This window comes from Bos mutus, chromosome 3 (genome assembly GCF_027580195.1).
Source record: "Bos mutus isolate GX-2022 chromosome 3, NWIPB_WYAK_1.1, whole genome shotgun sequence".
Taxonomy (NCBI): Eukaryota; Metazoa; Chordata; class Mammalia; order Artiodactyla; family Bovidae; genus Bos; species Bos mutus.
Window position 1 is genome coordinate 22,499,540 of NC_091619.1, and position 25,387 is coordinate 22,524,926.

At 38.8% G+C, this 25,387-nt stretch overlaps 1 protein-coding gene across 4 annotated transcripts in view; it reads left to right on the plus strand.

Annotated features, from left to right (window-relative positions):
- The window catches only part of WARS2 (tryptophanyl tRNA synthetase 2, mitochondrial), a 108,518-nt gene that overhangs the window by 40,215 nt on the left and 42,916 nt on the right, over window positions 1–25,387 (plus strand). For all 4 annotated transcript variants that reach the window (XR_011463618.1, XM_070367408.1, XM_070367407.1 and 1 more), the window contains exon 2: window positions 7,302–7,559. Coding sequence is in view for 3 of the 4 variants with exons in the window: in XM_070367408.1 (XP_070223509.1) it covers window positions 7,302–7,559 (258 nt within the window). In the remaining variant the exon portion in view is untranslated. The remainder of the gene's footprint in view (window positions 1–7,301; window positions 7,560–25,387) is intronic.

Sequence of the window (25,387 nt, forward strand, 5' to 3'; positions counted from 1 at the left end):
CTCATTTGGTTTAGGAAGCAGTATTATTGTTAGAAATTAAAAGTGTTTCTCACTACATATCATGTTATAATTATTTATGTTGTGTTTAGATAATATATTTGAGTCACTCTTCCAATAAAAACTAAAAGGACTTGCCAGATTATTCCATACCTACATATAAGCTTTGCATTTCAACATAGCTTAGCTTCCCTTGGGTGACAGTGCATTCTCTCCTAGGAGCCAGAGTCCCTAGATTTTATATTTCATCATCTGATGGGGAGACATTCACTGAGGTACTATTCACTGATGTGTAAGAAAGAAAACAAAAAAGAAAGGCGTGAGGAAAATAAGCCCAAAGATATGCTGAGCTACAAAAGAAATAGCTGCAGGAGAAAAGAATGTGATAAATATGAATACAAAAGCATCAGGTGGTCTGGTGAGCCTAGCTCTGGAGGTCTGGATTCTGGGCCCAGCTGTGCCACCAGCTGTTACCTGGGCCTCTCAGGAAACATCTCCTTCCCTTTCTGAGAAGCACACCTTCCCTTTTGGAGAAGCATGTGTGTGGAGAGGGGAGTTGTGGGTGGGAGTGAAGGTAGTTAAAGTTCAGGCCAACCTTGAAGTCAAGAAATTCTAACCTGATGCAGACCAGTGAGAAGGTGGGCGAGTCCAGTTCTGAGAGCTGAGATTCAGATCTGACCACCTGCCTGTGATCTTGTGCAGGTTACTTAGCCTTCCAGTGTCCTTCCTGGAAAGTAAGGCCAGTAATTCCTGCCTCTGTCACATGCAATGAAGCCCATGCAAGTGCCAGGGAATCTTTCTGATTGCTTGAGTCCAGCACAAGAATGAAAAATACATCTGTGAAAGCATTCTGCTGTGTGATGGAAGGACAGCACAGTGCGTGGGGTGGGAGACAGATGCACAGCTCTTAAAATTTGGAGGTGGCTTAAAAAAGTTTATAGAAAACTGTTTTAAAAACTCAAGTTTATTCCTTTCAAACTGCTTCCCTGGCCTAACAATATGTGGTCAGTGCGTCTCGTCTGTGCCCTTATGGAACTCGAAGTCTAATGGATTAGTCACTCCTCTTTTTATCTTTTTGATAATGATTTTTTCCTACAGGTTTAATTGCTGGCCTACATATTCCTTCTGGTTTGAGGGTGACGTAAGACCTGCTTTCTCTTATATTGAATTAATATTTACTATATTGATTCCCAGGTCTGAGCATCTGGTTTCATTTCTAAGCAGAAACGAACCCTTTCTTTTTTTTTTTTTTTTTTTTTTTTTTTCGCTTGGTGCTGAGTCAGCATTTTCTCACCAGACTCCTGGCTCTCTGTGCTTCTGAAAGAAAGCGCTGACTGTGGCAGAACAATGCTGAGCCGTGGCCAAAGAAAGCTTCAGAGAAGCACCTGGATCCTCCCAGCCAGGATGGAAGTGCTATTTTTCTATGCTGGGTCTCCTATGTTTCAGCTCTTAAATCACTAGTTGATGGTAGAGACATTTTCAAGGAAGTGTTGAAAATTATATGCAAGGGGCCTAGATATATGTGATAGGGTGATATACATGATAGAATTGAGAATCCCTAACAGAGAGCTGCTTAAGCTGTATTTTTTATTTAGCAAAATAAAGACTTACAAAAAGAGATTTGAAACCTAATTAGTTGATAATGCTGATTCCTTTCTAATCACAGTCTGTGATAACATGCTTTTCATGGAACCAGGTAGACACGATGGTTGTTCCGCCAAGTTTTTGGCCTACCATTGACTATAGTTAAAACAGGTATGATGCATACACAATCGATGCCCCAGCTGGACACAAGCAGGAGTTTGTAATAAGAATCTTGAAATCTTTAGTTGAAGTCTTTGGTTGCCACCTCCATACCAAAGTTGAAAGTGTGTCTAAGCTTGTAGGCAGGCTTTTTTGGATGTATATTATGCACTTGGGAATAAAATCAGAAGCTCTCTTTAGTTGATTAGAAAAATTATCTTTTGCTATTATTAGCAGCTTGGGATTTTTCAACTGCTTTTGGATGCAATCACTGAAGTTATGATAATTACGAATTTGGAATGTGCTCAGTCCCTTATAACAGGAATGATTTGAGCTACGTCTGTCAGATTGATAAATTTGTTCTCCCTCTGATTCAAATTCAAACTCCCATCCTCTCTTCTGGAATATATCAAATCTCAGCGTTGAAGCTACCCATTGGTGATACTAATTCTGTTACAAAATGAGCCAAGGCCTGCATTGACTGGAAGTGGCCTTTGTTAAAGAAATACATCTGAAATAAAAATGAAGACCTATTTTGTAAAACGGACCTTCTTTTTAGTCTCTGTGCACAGCAAAGGGATCGAAGGTTGATGCTCCAGCCTGCCTGAGGAGTAAATGCCTGTGGGCTGGTCTTGAAGCTGTTTTCTTTGTGGTTTGCCTCCCATCCACTGGGAAGCCCATGCTCCTTTCATTTTCATTCTTTTCCAGCTCTCCTGCTTTTGAACACAGAACCCCCATCCTCCTACCACCCAAACGCCACATTCCAGCCCCATGATTTCATGGTACCAGGCGTATCTCCCCTGCCATGCCGTCAGGCTGCCTGCTGACTCTTGCAGGGGGAACAGACGGGAACATAAACTCACCACCGAAGAGCAAGACACTCTCTGTATATTTTTAAGGCCAGGAATCCAGTTCTCATTTAGAGCCTGTATTTTCTTAATAGCTCCTTGAAAATTGAACAAACCATTTCTTGTTGCTCTTACTTCTTGATAACATCATTCCCTCTGCCTGGATGTATAGAAGCACAGAAACTAGAGAATGAAAAAGATGTATTAGATCATGTCTAGTTCATTCCCACTGGTCACAATTCTTTTTTTCCCACAGTCTGTCCTCTAGTGCTTTTCTCTTCTAGTTTTCTCAAGAATTAGTGTCTCCATTTGTCCTGCGGGATAATTCCTGAACATGGAGGAATTTGTATGGAAATATTCTTTTTTTTCCCCCAGCTTGATAGTCCTGGTCCTTACAATCTTTTACATGACCATAAACAGTCCCCTTTCATCCTAGTTCAAGCGTTTCTGGATGGTATTTTTTTTTTCCTTTCCATTTATTAAGTTCAGAGCTTGTTTTTCTGCTTTGCTTTGTCTCTTCATCAATCAGTCCCTAAAGCCCATTAATCATTTTTAACCTCACTGAAAGCTCCTTTACTTATTCCCATATCAGGAACTCAGGGCTTACTATGGTCTAAGGTACTAGAGAAAGCCTCACTGATAGGTACTTATTCTATGCTAACTCTCTCTCTCCCTTTCTTTTCTTTCTCCCCTTCTTCCTCTCCAGCCCCCACCTCTGTCCCTCAGCCTCAGTTCTCATCTACCAACTATTTTTAAAATAATATCTCTAAATTATGATTTCAGGAGTTAGTCATTGAGGGCGTTGTGTATGTGTGTGTGTGTGTGTACATGTGTATGATTCTAAGTGCAAATCATATTTGTTCTCGGTTACTTAAAAGGTATTTTTCATATTCTCAGAGCCACAAATCTTTTAGGTCTCCTGAGTGCTTGGATCAAGCACAATTCTGGATCATGGAACTATGATGTAACATTCTATTTTATAGCTGTCATCTGAAGAATAAAGAGGAAAATAAGCAGATATGGGGAAAATAGACTGTATTTGTAGGATTTTAAATTTTAGGGAATAGGAAAAGGCAAAATTTAAGTAGTCTTAGCACTCACATATCTGAAGTAGATTAGCTCTTAGGAGCTAATATTATATATAAAGTCTGTGGTAAATGTTACATTCTTTTTTAAAAAATTTCAGCTTTGTTGATATATATCAACAAATAAATTGTAAGATACTTAAAGTGCACATATACCTTGGTAATCTGATATATATTGTGCACAGATCCCCCTTTCTGGCTTTGTGATAATCTGGAGGAGTGGGATGGGGTGGGAGATGGGAAGGAGGCTCATGAGGGAGGGGACATATGTATAGCCATGGCTGATCCATGTTGATATATGGCAGAAACCAACACAATATTATAATTATTCAAGTAAAAGTAAATAAATTAAGGAAAAAAAGATCCCCCATCAAGCTCATTATTACCACAACCAACACCTTACATATTTGTGTGTGTGAGAGGGAGAACATTTAAGTTCTACTCGGTTAGAAAATTTCAATTATACAACACAGTGTTATCAACTATAGTCATCATGTTCTGCATTAATTCTCTTTTGCTGTATGGTTTTCAAGATTGGAGGACCCAGTATTATAAAGATGTTGGTTCTCCCCAAAGCAATCTATGGACTCAATGTAATCCTAATCAAAAATCCCAACAGGTTTTTTTTCTCTTGGAACTTGACAAGATGACTCTAAAATGCATTGAGAAGTGTAAAAGACCAAGGGTGAGTTAGATACTATTGAAGAATAAGGCAGAAAGCCTTGCTCCACCAGGTCCCAAGACTTATTAAAAAGACAACTGTAATACTGGTGCAGAAATAGACAAAAGGACCAGTGAACCAATGAGACAGAATAGAAAGACCAGATACAGACTCAGACATATAGAGATATTTGATTTATGCTGAAGTGGAATTCTACAGCAGTGGGAAAGACAATCTTTGCAATAAATGGTGCTAGAACAATTAGGTATCCACATAGGGAAAAATTAAAAGGAGAGAAAATAAAGCAGATGCTTGCCTCACACCATATGTAGAAATCTCCAAATTGATACAGGCTTAAATGTGAAAGATAAAACCTTAAAGCATGCACATACATATATGTTTTATATATGTATACACATATCTTCATAAACTTGGAATTTTGGAAGATTTGTTCTATGACATAAAAATCTGTAATCAAGATTACATATTTGGTAAAATTAGGACCATCTCTTTATCAAAAGATAACAAAAAAGCAAATAGCCACACAAGGAGAGAATATATTGGCCACACATGTAACTAACAAAATAGTAGGATCCAGAATATACAAAAAGTCCTAAATCAATAAAAACATTTTCCAACTTCAGAAAAATAGGCAAAATAACCTGAATAGGCTCTCCACAGGGGAGAGCAATATGGGTATTAAAATAGCAATAACCATAAGAGTTCTCAGCTTCTCTAATAAATAATCAAAGAAATGCAATTAAACTGTAATGAGATTCTACCTTATATCACCAGTTAGCTAAAATTAAAACTACTGGCAAAGTGTTGGTGAGGATGTGGACCAACAGAAATTGGTGGTAGAAGCTGCATACTTAGGAACAGTTCAGCACACTGTAGTACAATTGAAAATACATATGCATACCTTGAAGAACTGACTCACTAGAAAAGACCCTTGATGCTGGGAAAGATTGAAGGCGGGAGGAGAAGGGGACGACAGAGGATGAGATGGTTGGATGGCATCACTGACTCGATGGACATGAGTTTGAATAAGCTCCAGGAGTTGGTGATGGACAGGGAAGCCTGGCGTGCTGCAGTCCATGGGGTCGCAAAAAGAGTCCAACACAACTGAGCGACTGAACTGAACTGAATGCATACCTTGAATTGAAGTGAAGTGAAAGTCGCTCAGTCGTGTCTGACTCTTTGCGACCCCGTGGACTATACAGTCCATGGAATTCTCCAGGCCAGGATACTGGAGTTGGGTAGCCTTTCCCTTCTCCAGGGGATCTTCCCAATCCAGGGATCGAACCCAGGTCTCCTGCACTGCAGACAGATTCTTTACTGGCTGAGCCATATGACCCAGCAATTCACCTCCTAACTATGTACACTAGAGAAACTTGTACACAAGTAAACATAAGAATATTCTTTTTCACCCATAACTTTTTTTTTTTGGCGACAGAGAAGTTGCAAAATAATACAACGAATGTAAAAAGTTTGAATACTTGGTGGCTAAGCAAAACATGATAGCCAGTGGAAGGAGCATCCATGAGCTCTGAAGTCAGTGATACTTGGCTTGAAATTGCAGTCTCATGTATGAGTTGTGTGACCATGGTCAATATCTTAATATCTCTGAACCTCAGTTTTCTCGTCTGCAAATTGGAGGTAATCATATGCCTACCATATTGTGTATTATAAGGGATAAATGCATTAATGCATATAAAGCATTGAGCATAAATATCAGCAACATAGTAGTTGTCCAGTAAATTGCGGCTATTATTAGTAATATTTTTACTATTGTTAAAAATGATAAGGATGCATTTTATTTTTTCAAAGCCTTTTAGTTATAGCACATTTATTGATATACATTCATTTTTGGTTTTTCACTATACAATGCAAAATTATTAAAAGGAAACATGACATTTTTTCACTCTGTATTAGGGACAGAAAATATATTTTGAAAAAAATTTGCAGGGGAATTCCCTGGCAGTCCAGTGGTTAGGATTCCATGCTTCCACCACAGGAGGCACAGGTTCAATCCCTGGTTGGGGAACTAAGTTCCCACAAGCCACATGGTATGGCAAAAAATTTTTTTTTGCATTCAAAATCTTTCAAATACAGAGGCACATTTTTTTCCCCACTTCCTTTTATGACTTCAATAACAGCAAATTAGGTCAGTAGGAAAGCATGTCAAAAATGATTTTATAATTTAAAAATTATGCAAAATTAAAAACTTCTTTTGAAGAAATAAAAAAAAACAAGTATGATTTTATCAAAAGTCAAAGGAAACTAAAACGTGAAAATGTTAAATAACTTTATCAAGAAGTAATATCAGAAATGAAGTATAGGTTTCCTAAATTTTAACCCATGATTCTGCACGTTGAATTATATCAGCAATTATTTTTAAAGAAAACTGAATTAAGTGGTAGTAACCTTTAGCCCTAATGCTGTGGCCTTCATTGCCTTACCTGCACAATGAGTGAATCATGTCATAACAAACCCTTGGAGCCCCTTTAACCTGCAGTGAAATTTCACTTCTATGTCTGAAGTCTTTGTAATGACCACCAGAACCACAGTCATCTTTTGCTCTTGGGCATTCCTGCCTGTACCCCACTATTTATCTTTCCAAACGGGTTATGACTGTGTTGTCATGTTGTATTGTTCCTTTTATTTCCATAAGCGTATCTTCTATCTCCAATTAGATTGGAGATGCAGACCTTTCCTTACATGTCTTTGCATTTGTAAGGTTTTGGGTGCAAAAAGAAAAAAATATATATTATCATCTTCTGTCCCCTAATAGCACCTAACATAGCGTTTGCACCAAGTAGGAACAAAATAAATGCATAAGGATGATGAGTGTCAGATTTCATTAAAAAAGAAAAATAGGAGTAGCCATCATAGCTGTGGTACCATGGGCATCAGATTCATGGATTCTGCTTCAAAAACAATTTTGTTTGTTGTCCTTTGTTCCAGAAAGATGCCGTGAAGCGAATATTCTCGGGCATTCAGCCTACAGGAATCCCCCACCTCGGCAACTATCTGGGAGCCATTGAGAGCTGGGTGAGGTTACAGGACGAGCATGACTCCGTGCTGTACAGTATTGTTGACCTGCATTCCATCACTGTCCCCCAGGACCCAACCATCCTCCGGCAGAGCATCTTGGACATGACTGCTGCTCTTCTTGCTTGTGGCATCAACCCAGAGAAGAGCATCCTTTTCCAGCAATCTCAGGTCAGCTTCTCAGATTAGAACTGAGAAAACTTTTATTTTCAGATTATTTGAGGAAAAAATTCAGTGGTTTATATAGCTCCTGTTTGTGATTTTTTTTTGACCTTTCAAAGGTGACTTCATCAAATGTAACTGTCTCATTTTCATTTTTCCCTGTATTCATATCATTGAGTATTATTATAATGCAATAATATTTTTAGCTATTTCCTGAACTGTACTTGGTAAGTTTATAATGCTTCATATACCAAAAAATTTTATCCTATTATTAGTTCTAACTCAAGAATTGTTTTTCTATATTGGGTTGCATTCAAACTGATGAATTCATGCTGTTGACTAGTTTCCTGGTGATGAGGGATAGAATTTAGCAACTGATGGTTTTACGTAACTCCAATGTTGCTTTGCTGGGTATTGCATTTGGAAGGTCTGTTGGATAATTCCTATTGTTCATTCTTTGTATAATAACTTTTGAGAAGATTTGAAAGAGCTAGCTAGGAAATTGGAAGACGATGTCCAGTGTATTGAGTCCAAGCCAAGAAAGGCCTCAGAACAAAGCCAGAATATTTGACTCATATCTTTACTATGGATGAGTCAGTTTGCTCTTGGACAGGCAGATAACCTGGCCTAGAGACAGAGCACTTAAGAAACTCCCTAGCAAAGAAGATGAGAGTTTTATCTGAATCATGCTTTACATTACATGTTGTCTTTAACCTGATGATGAGCCCCAGCCAAGAATAGTATGTTATACATGTTTTGGCAAAATTTAACATGTATGCAAGTGTGGTACGTGTCATACATGTGTACACCTCCTTTCTTGATCATAAACTTCTGACACTCATTATTTTTATGCATACTTAATCACCCACAGAACTTAATGTAAGGATTCACACACAGTAACCATTTAAAAATATGTAATGAATGAGAAGACTATCTTCAAAAAAATAAATGCAGTTATCAACTTAAACTTGTTGCCAGCTTAGAGATAATCTGAAAGAATAATAGAATCTAATCATTAACGTGACTTTTAAAGGCAGTTTACCTCAATTTCCTTTTTCACTAAGGAAAGTCAGGAAGGCTTTCTTTACATATGACTTTACAGATTGAATCTTGAACAGATATAATTGTTATCAAGAACTTGCTTATGTTGAACAAACATCTGCCTTCCTGTAATTTTCAGCCACTCATTTAACTTCTCTCTGAAAATACGTAATAAATAAACTCTGTCTTCCACATGACTGCTATTTCAATACTTAGAGGTATTGCTTGTGCATCATCCTTACCCTCCAGGTCCTTGTTCCATAGGACTTACCTTCTTCATACTAGCTGTCCTTAGATGTCTCACCCTCCTGGTTGTCCTACCTCAGAAGCATTCCTACCTTTTCTCTGAAAAGATGGTGCCTCTCATATTTCATGAAACAATGTCTATCCGAACTCTTCACACCCTCTCTCACGTTATAATAATCAGATCAGATCAGATCAGTTGCTCAGTTGTGTCCGACTCTTTGCTACCCCATGAATCGCAGCACACCAGGCCTCGCTGTCCCTCACCAACTCCCGGAGTTCACTCAGACTCACGTCCATCGAGTCAGTGATGCCATCCAGCCATCTCATCCTCTGTTGTCCCCTTCTCCTCCTGCCCCCAATCCCTCCCAGCATCAGAGTCTTTTCCAGTGAGTCAACTCTTTGCATGAGGTGGCCAAAGTACTGGAGTTTCAGCTTTAGCATCATTCCTTCCAAAGAACACCCAGGGCTGATCTCCTTCAGAATGGACTGGTAGGATGTCCTTGCAGTCCAAGGGACTCTCAAGAGTCTTCTCCAACACCACAGTTCAAAAGCATCAATTCTTCGGCGCTCAGCCTCCTTCACAGTCCAACTCTCACATCCATACATGACCACTGGAAAAACCATAGCCTTGACTAGATGGACCTTTGTTGGCAAAGTAATGTCTCTGCTTTTGAATATGCTATCTAGGTTGGTCATAACTTTCCTTCCAAGGAGTAAGCATCTTTTAATTTCATGGCTGCAGTCACCATCTGCAGTGATTTTGGAGCCCCAGAAAATAATGTCTGACACTGTTTCCACTGTTTCCCTATCTATTTGTCATGAAGTGATGGGACCAGATGCCATGATCTTAGTTTTCTGAATGTTGAGCTTTAAGCCAACTTTTTCACTCTCCTCTTTCACTTTCATCAAGAGGCTCTTTAGCTCCTCTTCACTTTCTGCCATAAGGGTGGTGTCATCTGCATATCTGAGGTTATTGATATTTCTCCCAGCAATCTTGATTCCAGCTTGTGCTTCTTCCAGCCCAGCGTTTCTCATGATGTACTCTGCATAGAAGTTAAATAAGCAGGGTGATAGTATACAGCCTTGACGTACTCCTTTTCCTATTTGGAACCAGTCTGTTGTTCCATGTTCAGTTCTAACTGTTGCTTCCTGACCTGCATACAGGTTTCTCAAGAGGCAGGTCAGGTGGTCTGGTATTCCCATCTCTTTCAGAATTTTCCACAGTTTGTTGTGATCCATACAATCAAAGGCTTTGGGATAGTCTGTAAAGCAGAAATAGATGTTTTTCTGGAACTCTCTTGCTTTTTTCATGATCCAAAGATGTTGGCAATTTGATCTCTGGTTCCTCTGCCTTTTCTAAAACCAGCTTGAACATCTGAAAGTTCGCAGTTCACATACTGTTGAAGCCTGGCTTGGAGAATTTTGAGCGTGACTTTTCTAGCGTGTGAGATGAGTGCAATTGTGTGGTAGTTTGAGCATTCTTTGGCATTGCCTTTCTTTGGGATTGGAATGAAAACTGAACTTTTCCAGTTCTGTGGCCATGGCTGAGTTTTCCAAATTTGCTGGCATATTGATTGCAGCACTTTCACAGCGTCATCTTTCAGGATTTGAAATAGCTCTACTGGAATTCCATCACCTCCACTAGTTTTGTTTGTAGTGATGCTTCATAAGGCCCACTTGACTTCACATTCTAGGATGTCTGACTCTAGGTGAGTGATCACACCATTGTGATTATCTGGGTCATGAAACATCTTTTTTGTACAGTTCTTCTGTGTATTCTTGCCACCTCTTCTTAATATCTTCTGCTTCTGTTAGGTCCATACCATTTCTGTCCTTTATTGTGCCCATCTTTGCATGAAATGTTCCTTTGATATCTCTGATTTTCTTGAAGAGATCCCTAGTCTTTCCCATTCTGTTGTTTTCCTCTATTTCTTTGCATTGATCACTGAGGAAGACTTTCTTATCTCTCCTTGCTTTTCTTTGGAACTCTGCATTCAGATGCTTATATCTTTCCTTTTCTCCTTTGCTTTTTGCTTCTCTTCTTTTCACAGCTATTTGTAAGGCCTCCTAAGACAGCCATTTTGCTATTTTGCATTTCTTTTCCTTGGGGCTGGTCTTGATCCCTGTCTCCTGTACAATGTCACGAATCTCCATCCATAGTTCATCAGACACTCTGTCTATCAGATCTAGTCCCTTAATTCTAAATTTCACTTCCACTGTATAATCGTTAGGGATTTGATTTAGGTCATACCTGAATGGTCTAGTGGTTTTCCCTACTTTCTTCAATTTAAGTCTGAATTTGGCCATAAGGAGTTCATGATCTGAGCCACAGTCAGCTGCCAGTCTTGTTTTTGCTGACTGTATAGAGCTTCTCCATCTTTGGCTGCAAAGAATATAATCAGTCTGATTTTGGTGTTGACTATCTGGTGATGTCCATGTATAGAGTCTTCTCTTGTGTTGTTGGAAGTTGGTGTTTGCTATCACCAGTGCGTTTTCTTTTTGACACTCTGTTAGCCTTTGCCCAGCTTCATTCTGTACTCCGAGGCCAAATTTGCCTGTTACTCCAGGTGTTTCTTGACTTCCTACTTTTGCATTCCAATCCCCGGTAATGAAAAGGACACCTTTTTGGGGTGTTAGTTCTAGAAGGTCTTGTAGGTCTTCATAGAACCATTCAACTTCAGCTTCTTCAGCATTAGTGGTCAGGGCATAGACTTGGATCACCGTGATATTGAATGGTTTGCCTTGAAAACGAACACAGATCATATATACATGTTAATATATGTATATATAGATTCCATATATACATGTTAATATATGACATTCATTTTTTTTCTTTCTTATTTACTTCACTCTGTATAATGACTCTAGTTTAATCCACCTTATTAGACCTGATTTAAATATGCTCTTTTTTATAGCTGAGTAATATTCCACTGTGTATATGTACTACAACTTCTTTATCCATTCATCTGTCAATGGACATCGAGGTTGCTTCCATGTCCTAGCTATTGTAAACAGTGCTGCAGTGAGCATGGGAGTACATGTGTACTTTTCAATTATGGTTTCCTCAGGGTATATGCCCAGTAGTAGGATTGTTGGATCATATGGTAGTCTTATTCCTAGTTTTTTGAAAGAAATCTCCATACAGGTCTCCATAGTGGGTTGTATCAATTTTAAAAATTATATTCTATTTCCATAATTATTCTAGGTGAAAATGTCTAATCTCCACAAAGTAGCCACTTGTCAGACTGCTTTTAAAGCAACTTTTAAAATTAAAGGCTTATGTACAACTGCATCCATTACTTGCACTTTGAGCTCATAGCCCCAGAAGGAACTACTCTATTTTAAATATGTTCTCTGTTGTAAAGGGTTTTTGGCAGTGACCTCCATAAATATATAAAAATTTGCAATTATTGACGTATCTTCTTCCACATGGTATATTATTGTTCAAAATAGCAATTGAAAGAGTAATCCACAATATGGCGAGCTTTGTAAGAACTCTAAGTGAGGGATAATAAAATTCACCTTCCCTTTGGCTTTTTATGTTACACAGTGAGCTCTCTGTTTCCCCAACTATTGTAGGTCTAGGTCAGAGAGTGGAGGCAGCTGGGGCTGCCTGTTTCCCCGGTAGCCTCTGAACTGTCTCACAGGTCCCCTCTTACCATCCCTGACTTCGGCTCCCTTGGGGGAATTTGGATAGTTTGTCAGGTAAAATTTGAGAAGAGTGCTCATCAGCCCATATTCCACAATTTGTCACACAAAGACAGTATAAAAGACTTCCTCAGGTATCTTTCTGTCCTCAAGACATGCTTGGTCTGGGCCATTTCCTTCTTTAACTCAGGCAACCAATATTATTACAGCTTAGTGGGTAGACTGGTTATTGTATCAGATTTTCTTTCCTGTTTAAAATATTTAGTGAAGAAAACTTGAAATATATGTAGAAGAGTAGGAGAATAGTATACTTTACCCCCATCATTTATTAACATTTTGTGATTTGTCTCTCCAATTTTGTTTTCTTTTTTTTAAAAATATACTTGTTCGTGGTTATCTTTGCCAATTTTATTTATTTATTTATTTGGCTATGCTGGATCTTCACTGTGGCCTACAGAGGCTTCTAGTTGCTGCATGCAGGCTTAGTTGCCCTGAGGCATGTGGGATCTTAGTTTCTGGACCAGGGATTGAACCCACATCCCCTGTATTGGAAGGCAGATTCCTAATCAGTGGACTACCATGGAAGATCCCATGTTGTTCTCTTTGTTGAAGTATTTTATAGCAGATATCACACATCATGGCATTTCATGCCCTAAATATTTCAGCATGCCTTTCCAAAAAGTCAGGAAGATTTCTTACATAACCACAATAATATCATCAGACTTAACAAAGTTAATGATAATCCCATATTATCATCTAATACCCAGTCCATGTTCAAACTATGCTGGTTCTCCCAAAATGTGTTTTGTAGTTGGCATATTGAAATGATGATCCAACCAAGGTCTACAAATAACATTTGATTATGGATCTTAAGTCTCTTATTTTTCATGCCTTTTGATTTGTTGATCGTTTTATTTCTGTAAAGTTAATCTTTCCTCATTTAAAACTTTGGTTTTTGTGCTACCACTTTTTTTATCCCTTTAATATGTTAATCAGCTTTTCTTTTACTCACTAGAAAATTAGCCTTTCTGGGAATAAACATGAACCTTAATTTTCTTCTTAAGGCACTACTTTTGCAAGTTATATAGACAGTTTCTGACTTATAGTGGTTAAACTTATGATGCTTTGAAAGCTATATACATTCAGTAGAAACTGTACTTTGAATTTTAGATTTTGATCTTTTCCCAGGCTGATAATATGTAGAAAGATACTCTCTTATGATACTGGGCAGCTCCAAGTCAGCCACAAGATCACCAGGGTAAATGATCAAGACATAATCAATCTGTTTTCCACTTTGAGTACAGTGCTCAATAAATTACATGAGATATTCAACACTTTATTATAGTATAGGCTTTGTGTTAGAGCCCCTGGAGAAGGAAATGGCAATTCACTGCAGTATTCTTGCTTGGTAAATTGCATGGACAGAGGAGGCTGATAGGCTACAGTCCATGGGGTCACAAGAGTCGGACACGACTTAGTGGCTGAACCACCACCACCACCACCACCAGGGCTGATGTAAGTGTTCTGAACATAGTTAAGCTATGGTGTTGGGAAGGTTAGGTATATTGTATGTATTTTCGACTTGGGATATTTTCAACTTAATGGTGTGTTTATCAAGACATGACTCCATTGTAAGTTGAGTACTCTTGGAGAGAGAACTTTATTCTGTCTCCCACCATGCCTTTGCCTCAGGAGCTGATGGCAGAGAGGCAGTACAGAGCCAGAGCTGGCCTCCAGGCCCTGGACTACTAAATTACCCTTTCACTCCTGCCTCAGTCTTACCAATCGATGGTCCGTTCCCCACATTGTAGCCATGTGCTCTTTCTACTTAAAATAAACCTACCCTCAAGGCAAAAATCTAAACTCAGTTTCTAGAAAACCCTTCAATCATAAAGTCCCTGAGAACATCAGGTCAGTGTTTCTTCCACTCCACCACTTTTTATCACAAGTTATTTTGTGTTCAAATGATCTGATTAACTTTTATCAAGAATTCTTTAAAGCGGAAGTTAAAATATTTTCTTGTTTTATTTTGAGAAAACTTGATAAATCAATTCTTAACTTATAAACAGATAAATTAGAGATCAGTTATGTAATTATAACAAGGTTTTTTTTTATTTTTTTTCTTCTTTTTTTAAAATTTTATTTTATTTAACTTTACAATATTGTATTGGTTTTGCCATATATCAAAATGAATTGTCCACAGGTATACATGTGTTCCCCATCCTGAACCCTCCCCCTCCTCCCTCCCCATACCATCCCTCTGGGTCGTCCCAGTGCACCAGCCCCAAGCATCCAGTATTGTGCATCGAACCTGGACTGGCGACTCGTTTCATATATGATAGTATACATATTTCAATGCCATTCTCCACAGTGTTTTTAAGCATTTAGTTGATCATAGAATATGATAGGAATTTAGAAAACAAAATATTGGGAGCCGATGCTAGTTAAAATTGGTTATTCTTGCATTTGCACACACACAATTATTTGCAAATAAAATGAAGAATTTTTGAAATTGTGAGTTAGAAAAAATTTTTTTTTACATTATGTAAGTGTTCTTTTCATGTTCATCCACTGTGTTAAGCAAAGTACTTCACGGATAAATATAGAGGCCAGTTCCCCGGGCTATTGTTGTCTACCAGAGTAAGTTCTAGTAATTGTTTGAAATAGCGAAAGAATTTACCTATGTTGGGATGCTGATTTTATCAATTATTTTTATCTCCAGTCCTTTGCATTCTTTCTCAGCAGTCTGACTGGAACGATTGAGACTTATTGAAGATTTTTCTCATTATTTTCTTTTTCTTTCTTTCCCACTGGCCTCTAGTCATGGTGCTTCCCCTAAAATATGTTTGCCATATGTGGGGAATTTTTCGGAGCCTCTCCTCTAAAAGGTGTGCCTATGTGCATGCATTTGTGTGTGTGTGTGAGTGAGAGAGGGAGAGAGAAGACGCCTGCCTGTGTGTGTGCTTGGCAGAGCTTTCCATCCAAATGCCAAAGTCAGTGGTCTTTTATTTCTAGCAGGCTTGAGTGCAGATCCAATCTGATTCCCACAGCTGTCTCTGAGGTGCATGTCTCCACGTCTTTAGTTGTTACTTTGCTTGGGATTGAGTCACCCTGCAGATGGAAGATAAAAGCTGGAGTTCATAGCTTTAGGCATTGGCTTTCTGCCAAGGCTAAGAGAAAAGGACAACTTTGACCATCAGACCTCCTGTTACAGAGGGTCCGAAACAGTCCAGGGAAGAGTCCAGGGCAAAGAATGAAATCTGCAACTTCAGAATGTGACCTCATTCTCTAATTAGAGCGAGGTTTGGTTTCCCAGGAAACAAAAATCAATAATAGTAATACAGGAAGGGGGACTATGAAGGAACCCATTTCCGAATGAGGGCCAACGGAACTGACTACATGAATCTTGGCTCAGTAAATACAAACAAAAGTACCTGACCCATGGTGCTTGTCTTAAAGATACAAAGCCAAATCCTAAACTAGGACCGAGAATCTCTTGTGTTTTCATTTATCCTCATAATTTTGGAATCGTGTTTAAGTATGTATTTATATTTGTTAAACTCTCAAGTTGTTAGGCTACTGACAACAGGTATACGTTCAACTCATAAAGGAAGCAAACAAACCTCTATATAACTTAATGGTCTTGAGGAATCTATTTGTAAAATTGGCATCACTTCCAGAGTTTCCAGGGAGAGGCAGAGGTTCTAAATGTCCCATGGAATAAATAATAAAGAGAAGTTAGGAAAATTATTAAAATACCCAAACTCCTCATGTTATTTCCTTCTCTAAAAGTTTCTGCTAGTACCACTTCCTTGCCTAGATCTATACTCATATGTGATTCGATGAGAAGCTATTGTATTTGTGTTGCTTCCATCCTGGAGCACAGAGTTAGGTCATATCTTAATTACACCTCCAAGAAGAGCTTTTTTACTATCAGGGCAATGAGTATGGGCTCTGAAGCCAGATACAGTTTGAATCTCACTGTGATCTCTTCTCGTTGTGACATACTAGGCAAGTTACTGAAGCTCTTTGAACCCCCTTTATAATGTCTACAATAAGGATATTTAAATAACATGATGTATACATATGATTCCTGACAGATGTTAACTTTCTCTCTCACCTTACCTCACCACACACACACTGTCCCCAATCCAGGCTTCTTGATTTAAGGATGGAGTGCATTTGTAAGATGAAGATCAAATATAGTGACTGTGCCTCTCTTCATTCCCAATGACAAAATATTTTCACAAGAGTTTGTTATCGAGAAATATTTCAAACATTGAGAAGAGTATGAGTATGGATGGCTGCTCTTTGAAATGCTAACCTTTTGGCATACTTGCATGCAGTTTTTGTTTTTTAAGAAGTAAAACATTACAAGTATAGTCAAAACTTTTTAGCTCTCTCTAGTCTCATTCTGCTTTCTGCCTCCCCAGAAAATGTGTGTGAAAGTGTTAGTCACTCGATCATGTCCGACTCTTTGTGACACCATGGACTGTAGCCCACCAGGCTCTTCTGTCCATGGAATTCTCCAAGCAAGAATACTGGAGTGGGTTGCCATTTTCTTCTCCAGGGGATCTTCCCGACCCAGGAATTGAACCTGGGTCTCCCTCGTTGCAGGCAGGAAATTTAATCATTTTGACTGCTGTATGATATTCCATTGTCTGGCTCTATCACAATTTATTTATCTATTGTTGCTTGCCTGGCTAAAGATATTTAGATTTTTTCCAACTTTTTGTTACTGTGAATATTATTACAATGGGCACACTTACATATGCTTTTTGTGCACCTCTGAAAGCCTCTCCAGAGGGAACCACTATGCTGAATTTAATATTCATCATTCCCATGTACCTGTTTACATTTTTATTGCATATGATTTGGCCATAACAATCCATATTATTTATTTTGTATGTTTTAGAACTTTACATAAATAGCCTTATGCTGCACATATCTTCCTGAATCTATATTTTTGTATGCAGCATTAATTATGTGTTTGAGATTTAATCATTTTGATGGCTGGATGATATTCCATTGTCTGGCTGTATCACAATTTGTTTAATCTATTGTTATTTTCCTGGCAAAAGATATTAAGATTTCTTCTAACTTTTTGTTACTGTGAATAATACTACAGTGGACATACTTACATATGCTTTTTGTTCACCTCTGAAAGGCTTTTCTAGGTGTACATACCCAAGAGTGGAATCATGAGGATATATGACATCAATGTTAGTGAATTATTGCCAGCTCAGTTCAGTTCAGTCACTCAGTAGTGACCGACTCTTTGCAGGCCCATGGACTGCAGCACGCCATGCTTCCTTATCCATCAGATTCTCAAACTCATGTCCATCAAGTCGGTGATGCCATCCAATCATCTCATCCTCTGTCGTCCCCTTCTCCTTCTGTCTTCAGTCTTTTCCAGCATCAGGGTCTTTTCCAATGAGTCAGTTCTTAGCATCAGGTGGCCAAAGTATTGGAGTTTCAGCTTCAGCATCAGTCCTTCCAATGAATATTCAGGACCGTTTCCCTTTAGGATTGACTGGTTTGATCTCCTTGCAATCCAAGGAACTCTCAAGAGTCTTCTTCAATACCACAGTTCAAAAGCATCAATTCTTTGGCACTCAGCTTTCTTTGTTGCCCGACTCTCATATCTGTATGTGACTACTGGAAAAAATATTCCAAGGAGTATTGCCAGATTGCTCTCCAAACTGGCATTCCAACTTATGTTCCACCAAAAGAAGAGTTCCTTTTGGTCTATGGCAATATTTGGACTTCCCTGGTGGCTCAGACGGTAAAGCGTCTGCCTACAGTGTGGGAGACCTGGGTTCAATCCCTGGGTTGGGAAGATCTGGAAAAGGAAATGGCAACCCATTCCAGTATTCTTGCTTGGAAAATCCCATGGACGGAGAAGCCTGGTAGGCTACAGTCCATGGGGTCACAAAGAGTTGGACACGACTGAGCAACTTCACTTTCTTTCTTTCTTTCTATGGCAATATTTGGTATCAGTTCAGTTCAGTTCAATTCAGTTGCTCAGTCATGTCTGACTTTTTGCGACCCCATGAATTGCAGCACACCAGGCCTCCCTGTCCATCACCAACTCCCAGAGTTCACTCAAACTCACGTCCATCGAGTCCGTGATGCCATCCAGCCATCTCATCCTCTATCGTCCCCTTCTCCTCTTGCCCCTAATCCCTCCCAGCATCAGTCTTTTCCAATGAGTCAACTCTCTGCATGAGGTGGCCAAAGTACTGGAGTTTCAGCTTTAGCATCATTCCTTCCAAAGAAATCCCAGGGCTGATCTCCTTCAGAATGGACTGGTTGGATCTCCTTGCAGTCCAAGGGACTCTCAAGAGTCTTCTCCAACACCACAGTTCAAAAGCATCAATTCTTCGGCACTCAGCTTTCTTCACAGTCCAACTCTTACGTCCATACATGACCACTGGAAAAACCATAGCCTTGACTAGACGGACCTTTGTTGGCAAAGTAATGTCTCTGCTTTTGAATATGCTATCTAGGTTGGTCATAACTTTCCTTCCAAGGAGTAAGCATCTTTTAATTTCATGGCTGCAGTCACCATCTGCAGTGATTTTGGAGCCCCAAAAACATAAAATCTGACACTGTTTACACTGTTTCCCTATCTATTTGCCATGAAGTGATGGGACCAGATGCCGTGATCTTAGTTTTCTGAATGTTGAGCTTTAAGCCAACTTTTTCACTCTCCTCTTTCACTTTCATCAAGAGGCTCTTTAGCTCCTCTTCACTTTCTGCCATAAGGGTGGTGTCATCTGCATATCTGAGGTTATTGATATTTCTCCTGGCAATCTTGACTCCAGCTTGTGCTTCTTCCAGCCCAGCATTTCTCATGATGTACTCTGCATAGAAGTTAAATAAGCAGGGTGATAGTATACAGCCTTGACGTACTCCTTTTCCTATTTGGAACCAGTCTGTTGTTCCATGTTCAGTTCTAACTGTTGCTTCCTGACCTGCATACAGGTTTCTCAAGAGGCAGGTCAGGTGGTCTGGTATTCCCATCTCTTTCAGAATTGTCCACAGTTGATTGTGATCCACACAGTCAAAGGCTTTGGCATAGTCAATAAAGCAGAAATAGATGTTTTTCTGGAACTCTCTTGCTTTTTTGATGATCCAGCAGTATAATTAGACATTATTTTTGCCATTATAAAAGATGGAATATCTTATCTCATTGTTGTTTTAATTTGCATTTTCCTGATTACTGGTAAGGTTAAGGATTTTTTCATGTTTAAAACCTTTTGTTTTCTTCTGTGAATTACTTTTTCACCCCTTTTTCCCACTTAAAGAAATTGTATTTTTTTATTGTTTGTAGAAGTTATTTCTTTACATATCCTAAATATTTATCCTTTGTCTGTTTTACATTGCCTTTTTTCAGTCTGTGGCTTGTCTTTTTAAATTTGTAAATGCTGTCTTTTATTATACGGAAGTGTTCATTTTAATGCAGTCAATTCAGCCTTTGCCTATGTGGTTTTGTGCTTCTGTTTGTCTTTTCAAGTAATTGTTCTCTGGCCTAATGTCATACAGCTATTCTTTATGATTATTTTCTAAATGTTTTAAAGTTTTGCTTTTCGCATTTAAGTATTATCTACAAATAAATCTTACCATCTTTGGATCGTACACATTTTGACAGATTTTATTTGCATTATTTTTTAAAAACCACATTTGAATTATCAGCACAGATCATATCAGGAGTGCCTTTAAGTACTGAGAAGATGTCTAGCACATGTAATGAATGCATATTTTCCAAAATTCTAATTTTTGCTTGAAATCTGACGTTTTATCATTAGCAACACTTTTTGTGAATTGTTTTCCTTGAAATTCCCATCTACCCTTTTTTCCCTTGATGACTTTTGCTAGAGGCTACTCTGTTAATCTTTCTGGAGCACAGATTTGGTTTTGTGAGACTATCATATCTTGGGCTTTCCAGGTGGACTAATGGTAAAGAACCTACCTCCCATTGCAGGAGATATAAGAGACACGGGTTTGATCCCTGGGTCAGGAAGATCCCCAGGAGGAGGGCATGGCAGTCCACTCCAGTATTCTTGTCTGGAGAATCTCAGAGACAAAGGAGTCTGGAGGGCTACCCTCTATAGGATTGCAAAGAGTCGGACATGACCGAAGCAACTTAGCATGCATGCATGCGCTGTTATATCTTTCTTTTCTATTTCCTTTGTTTTGTTGTTTCCTCTCTTGCTTCCATTGTCTTTGATATTACTTTATTGTTGTTTTTATTAAATGGACCTCATTAATTTTAGCCATTCTTATTTTCTAATATAAATTTAAATATTCATTTCCTTATAAATACTGCTTTATCAGCATCCACAAAGTTGTGATATGTAGTATTTTCACCATAACTCATTTGTGAATGATTTCTAGCTCGTTATTTATTTGACCTGTGATTTATTTATAACTAGGTGTTTTAATTTCCAAATACATGACTCTTTTTTAAAAACCATTTTACCCATTTGAATGACTAAAATTAAAAAATACTGATATGGCTAAGTTTTGATAAGGATGTAGAGCAATGTGAGCTCATACATTGCTATTAAGAGTATAAAAAGTCAGTTTCTTATAAAATTAAACATATACTTATCATGTGAAGTTGCTCAGTCGTGTCTGACTCTTTGTGACCCCGTGGACTGTAGCCCACCAAGCTCCTCTGTCCATGGGATTCTCCAGGCAAGAATACTGGAGTGGGTTGCCATTTCCTTCTCCAGGGGATCTTCCCAACCCAGGGATGGAACCCAGGTCTTCTGCATTGCAGGCAGATGCTTTAACGTCTGAGCCACCAGGGAAACCCACAGTTCCCTAGGCATTTACCCAAGAGAAATGAAAACATTGTCTACAAAACGACTTGTGCTTCCTATGTAGCTCAGTTGGTAAAGAATCTGCCTGCAATACAGAAGACCCAGGTTCAATTCCTGGGTTGGAAAGATCCCCTAGAGAAGGGAATGGCAACTCAGTCCAGTATTCTTGCCTAGAGAATCCCATGGACAGAGGAGCCTGGCAAGCTACAGTCCATGGGGTCACAAGAGTCGGACTTGACTTAGTGACTAAACCACCACATAAATGTTCGTAATGTTTTTGCTCGCAGAAGGCAATGGCACCCCACTACAGTACTCTTGCCTGGAAAATCCCATGGACAGAGGAGCCTGGTAGGCTGCAGTCCATGGGGTTGCTAGGAGTCGGACACGACTGAGAGACTTCACTTTCACTTTTCACTTTCATGCACTGGAGAAGGAAATGGCAAGCCACTCCAGTGTTCTTGCCTAGAGAATCCCAGGGACGGGGGAGGCTGGTGGGCTGCCGTCTATGGGGTCACACAGAGTCATACACGACTGAAGCGACTTAGCAGCAGCAGTAGCAGCAGCAGCAGTCCCAAAGTAAAAACAATACAAATGTCCATCAACAAATAAATGATTGTAGAATATTCAGTCAATGGACTGCTATTCAAAGTGAAAAGGAGTATGTAACAATATAAAGGAATAGCAGAAACATATGCCAAGAGAAGCCTGTGAGAGAATAATTCATATTATATAGTAACATTTATTTGATATTGTAGAACAGGCAGAACTAATCCATAATAACAAAAAGCAGATCAGTGGTTTCCAGGAGCAAGGGTGAGAAAGGGATAAAGAATTAACTGCAAAGTGGTATGAAGAAACTTTTGGGTGGCATTGAACTGCTCTGTATCTTGATTGGTATGGTGGTTACACATGTGTATGGATTTATTAAAATTCCTAAGACTGAGCAGCTAAAATGGGTCCGTCTTACTCTTTGTACATTGTGCCTCACTGAGTTCAGTTCAGTTCAGTCACTCAGTCGTGTCCAACTCTATTAATATTAAAATGTTTTTATAATCAGTAGGCACTTAGAATGTTGTATAAGTGAAAAGAAAAAAAAGAGAAAAACCCATGGAACTGTGTGAGAACTTTATAGATAGTTCAATGTAGTTGTCTTTCAGACATGTAAAATGATAAAGGCAAAGTAAATATGGCATGAAAATGTCATGTGAGCTTCAAGTCACCCACTCACAATGTAACCAAAAAACAACCTGCTCACAAATGTAGCCAGTAAACTAATAATTTGATATGTTGATGTAACATGCTCCCTAAACTTGTAAAACCAGCAAGAAGCACTGTGAAACCAAGTGTTGCAACTGTTGAGTCCACTCCAAGCAAAGTATTAAAGAAAGAAGCATTGCCTGAGATAGTGCTTTGAATTAGACTGACGAGATCTTTTCTGCCAAGAATTTTAGGGAATTTTAGTCAAGAGGTAAAAGAGTTTGAAAGAAGAATATGAAAATCATCTTATGATTTAAGACTTCCATCATTTTTGTTTGTTTTAAAATTATTTTTAATTCATGTTTTTCCTTGTTTAAATATTATTTATCCTAATCAAAACAGCAACAAATATATGTAGGGAGAGATATCTTTTACGAACATATCTTGTACTTACTTGTTGTATATTACAAAATAAAGAACACAACTCAGTGTTTGTTTGTTGATTTTTAATGAAGCACCTTGTGCTCCAATTTCCCTGTCCTTAGTCTTTTCTTCTTATATTTCTTTACTGCTCTGATTCATTGATATATTGATTCCCTCATTCCTTTTAGGATTTTCTCTTGATCCCAATGTTAAGGCAGTAACTTCATTTTTCTTCTACTCTAATAGTTCATTTATTTCCTTTACTGATTCATCTTTAATCTCCAGAATTCTGTCCTGAAGTAGGTAGGTAGGTAGACAGATAGATCTATTATATATATTCTGTCCTTGTGAAGTTCCATCTGCTTCTATAACTTTCAGCTATTTTCTCTCAAATTTTGCTTCTATCCTTGACCTTTCTTCCTAACTTCAGACATTTTTTGTGTGTGTTTCTAGCTGTCTTCTAGGGGAGAAGAAAATGGCAACCCCCTCCACTACTTTTGCTTGGGAAATCCCATGGACGGAGGAGCCTGGTAGGCTACAGTCCATGGGGTCGCAAAGAGTCGGACACGACTGAGTGACTTCACTTTCACATTTCACTTTCATGCACTGGAGAAGGAAATGGCAACCCACTCCAGTATTCTTGCCTGGAGAATCCCAGGGACAGGAGCCTGGTGGGCTGCCGTCTATGGGGTCGCACAGAGTTGGACATAACTGACGTGACTTAGCAGCAGCAGCAGCAGCTATCTTCTAGACATCTCTCTTTGAGATCTGTCAGAAAATCTCAATGTGAACATATCTAAAACCACAGATTTGGCCTATGAGCAGCAGTTTGCTAACCCCTACTGTCTGAGGATTATATGTCCTCGTTCACTGCCATGTGACCAGCAGGCAGTGCATCAGTAGGAGAAACATCTGGTCATACTCCAGTGATGTTGGGCTTGTCCACATGACTTGTTTTAGCCAATGGAAAATGAGTGAGCATGATACACACCATGCCCAGGCAGAATCTTTACAAGCCACTCCATGTTTGTTCTAACTCTCTTGCTCTTTTTCCTTCCTCCTAACTCAATTTAGGTCCTAAATTGAGAAGGTAAATAAAGCAGAGTAAACTTCCCAGGTGGGTTCCCAGGTGGCACCAGTGGTAAAGAATCCACCTGCCAAAGCTGGAGACACAAGAGATGCGAGTTTGTTCCCTGGGTTGGGAAGATCCCTTGGAGGAGAAGATGGCAACCCACTCCAGTATTCTTGCCTGGAAAATCGTATAGGCAGAGCCTGGTGGGCTACAGTCTGTAGGGTCACAAAGAGTCAGACATGACTGAGCACGCACGCACACACACACACACACACACGCCAGCCTACAGCTACTAATATGTGAAGTCAATGAAAAAGAAACCATTGCTGTGAGCCGCTTATTTAGGGCTGTTACCCAACATAAGCTAGAAAAAGCAGACTAATTCACTGCTATAGATAAAAAAACAAAACAAAACAAAACATATGTTTACACATACACATGTATAAATTAAGCAATAGAACTTAGAGGGAGGTGACTTTTCAGTCTGGAGTAGACTTAAATAGCTACTTATTTAGCTTTGGAAGTATTGGACTAAGAAAAAAGTATAGAAAAATCCAAATGCGTACAGATAGATATTCGTTGGCAAACATAAGTACCAACAGGAGGCAGACCAGTTGAAGAGAGTGAATGAAAGTTTATTGATAAAATTTCTTTTAATTAAAATCAGAGTTCTTTTAATTAAAATCAGATCCCCAAAGAAGGCCCCTGTTAAGGGGATTTGTGATGGGGATGATAAGAGTCTAATAAAGATAACTCAGCATGAAATTGCTAGTTTTTGAGAGAAAATGATAAATGGGAATTTGTGTCTGAACAGTCTTACAAGTGCCTAAACCAAAACTTAAAAGTACCTGATTCCTGGGAAGATAACATTTATATGGGAAATAGTAAAATCCCAAGGGACACTTAGACGTTTGATCTAAGATTTATTGAATTAGCTAATTGCTTGAATGGATTTGATCAATACCTAGAAACTGTATTTTTTTTTTTTTGTATCATGCTATGCTGTACTTGTTAAGTAAATGTTTTTGAAAAAATTTAAATTCAGCAAAACAAAGGAAATAGTATAACAGAACTCATGTTCCCAACACCAAGGGTGAATATTGTTGACATTTTGTCATATTTGCTTGATCTCCTGTATTAAATCTCCTGTATTAAAGTTGAAGGACCTTTTCATTCTTTCCTTGCCCACTCCTCTCACCCCTCGTCCCTGCATCCCTTTTCTCTATCCCAGGCAATGAAATCTTGGACTTGGCCCGTATCAATCTAGCCAATTTGTCACACCTGTTTTCATGTGCAATCCCATGAGCAATATACAATAGTTTTAATTGTGTGGTTTAAAAAAAAGATACAAGTGGTGCTGTATTGTAGAATCTGTTTAC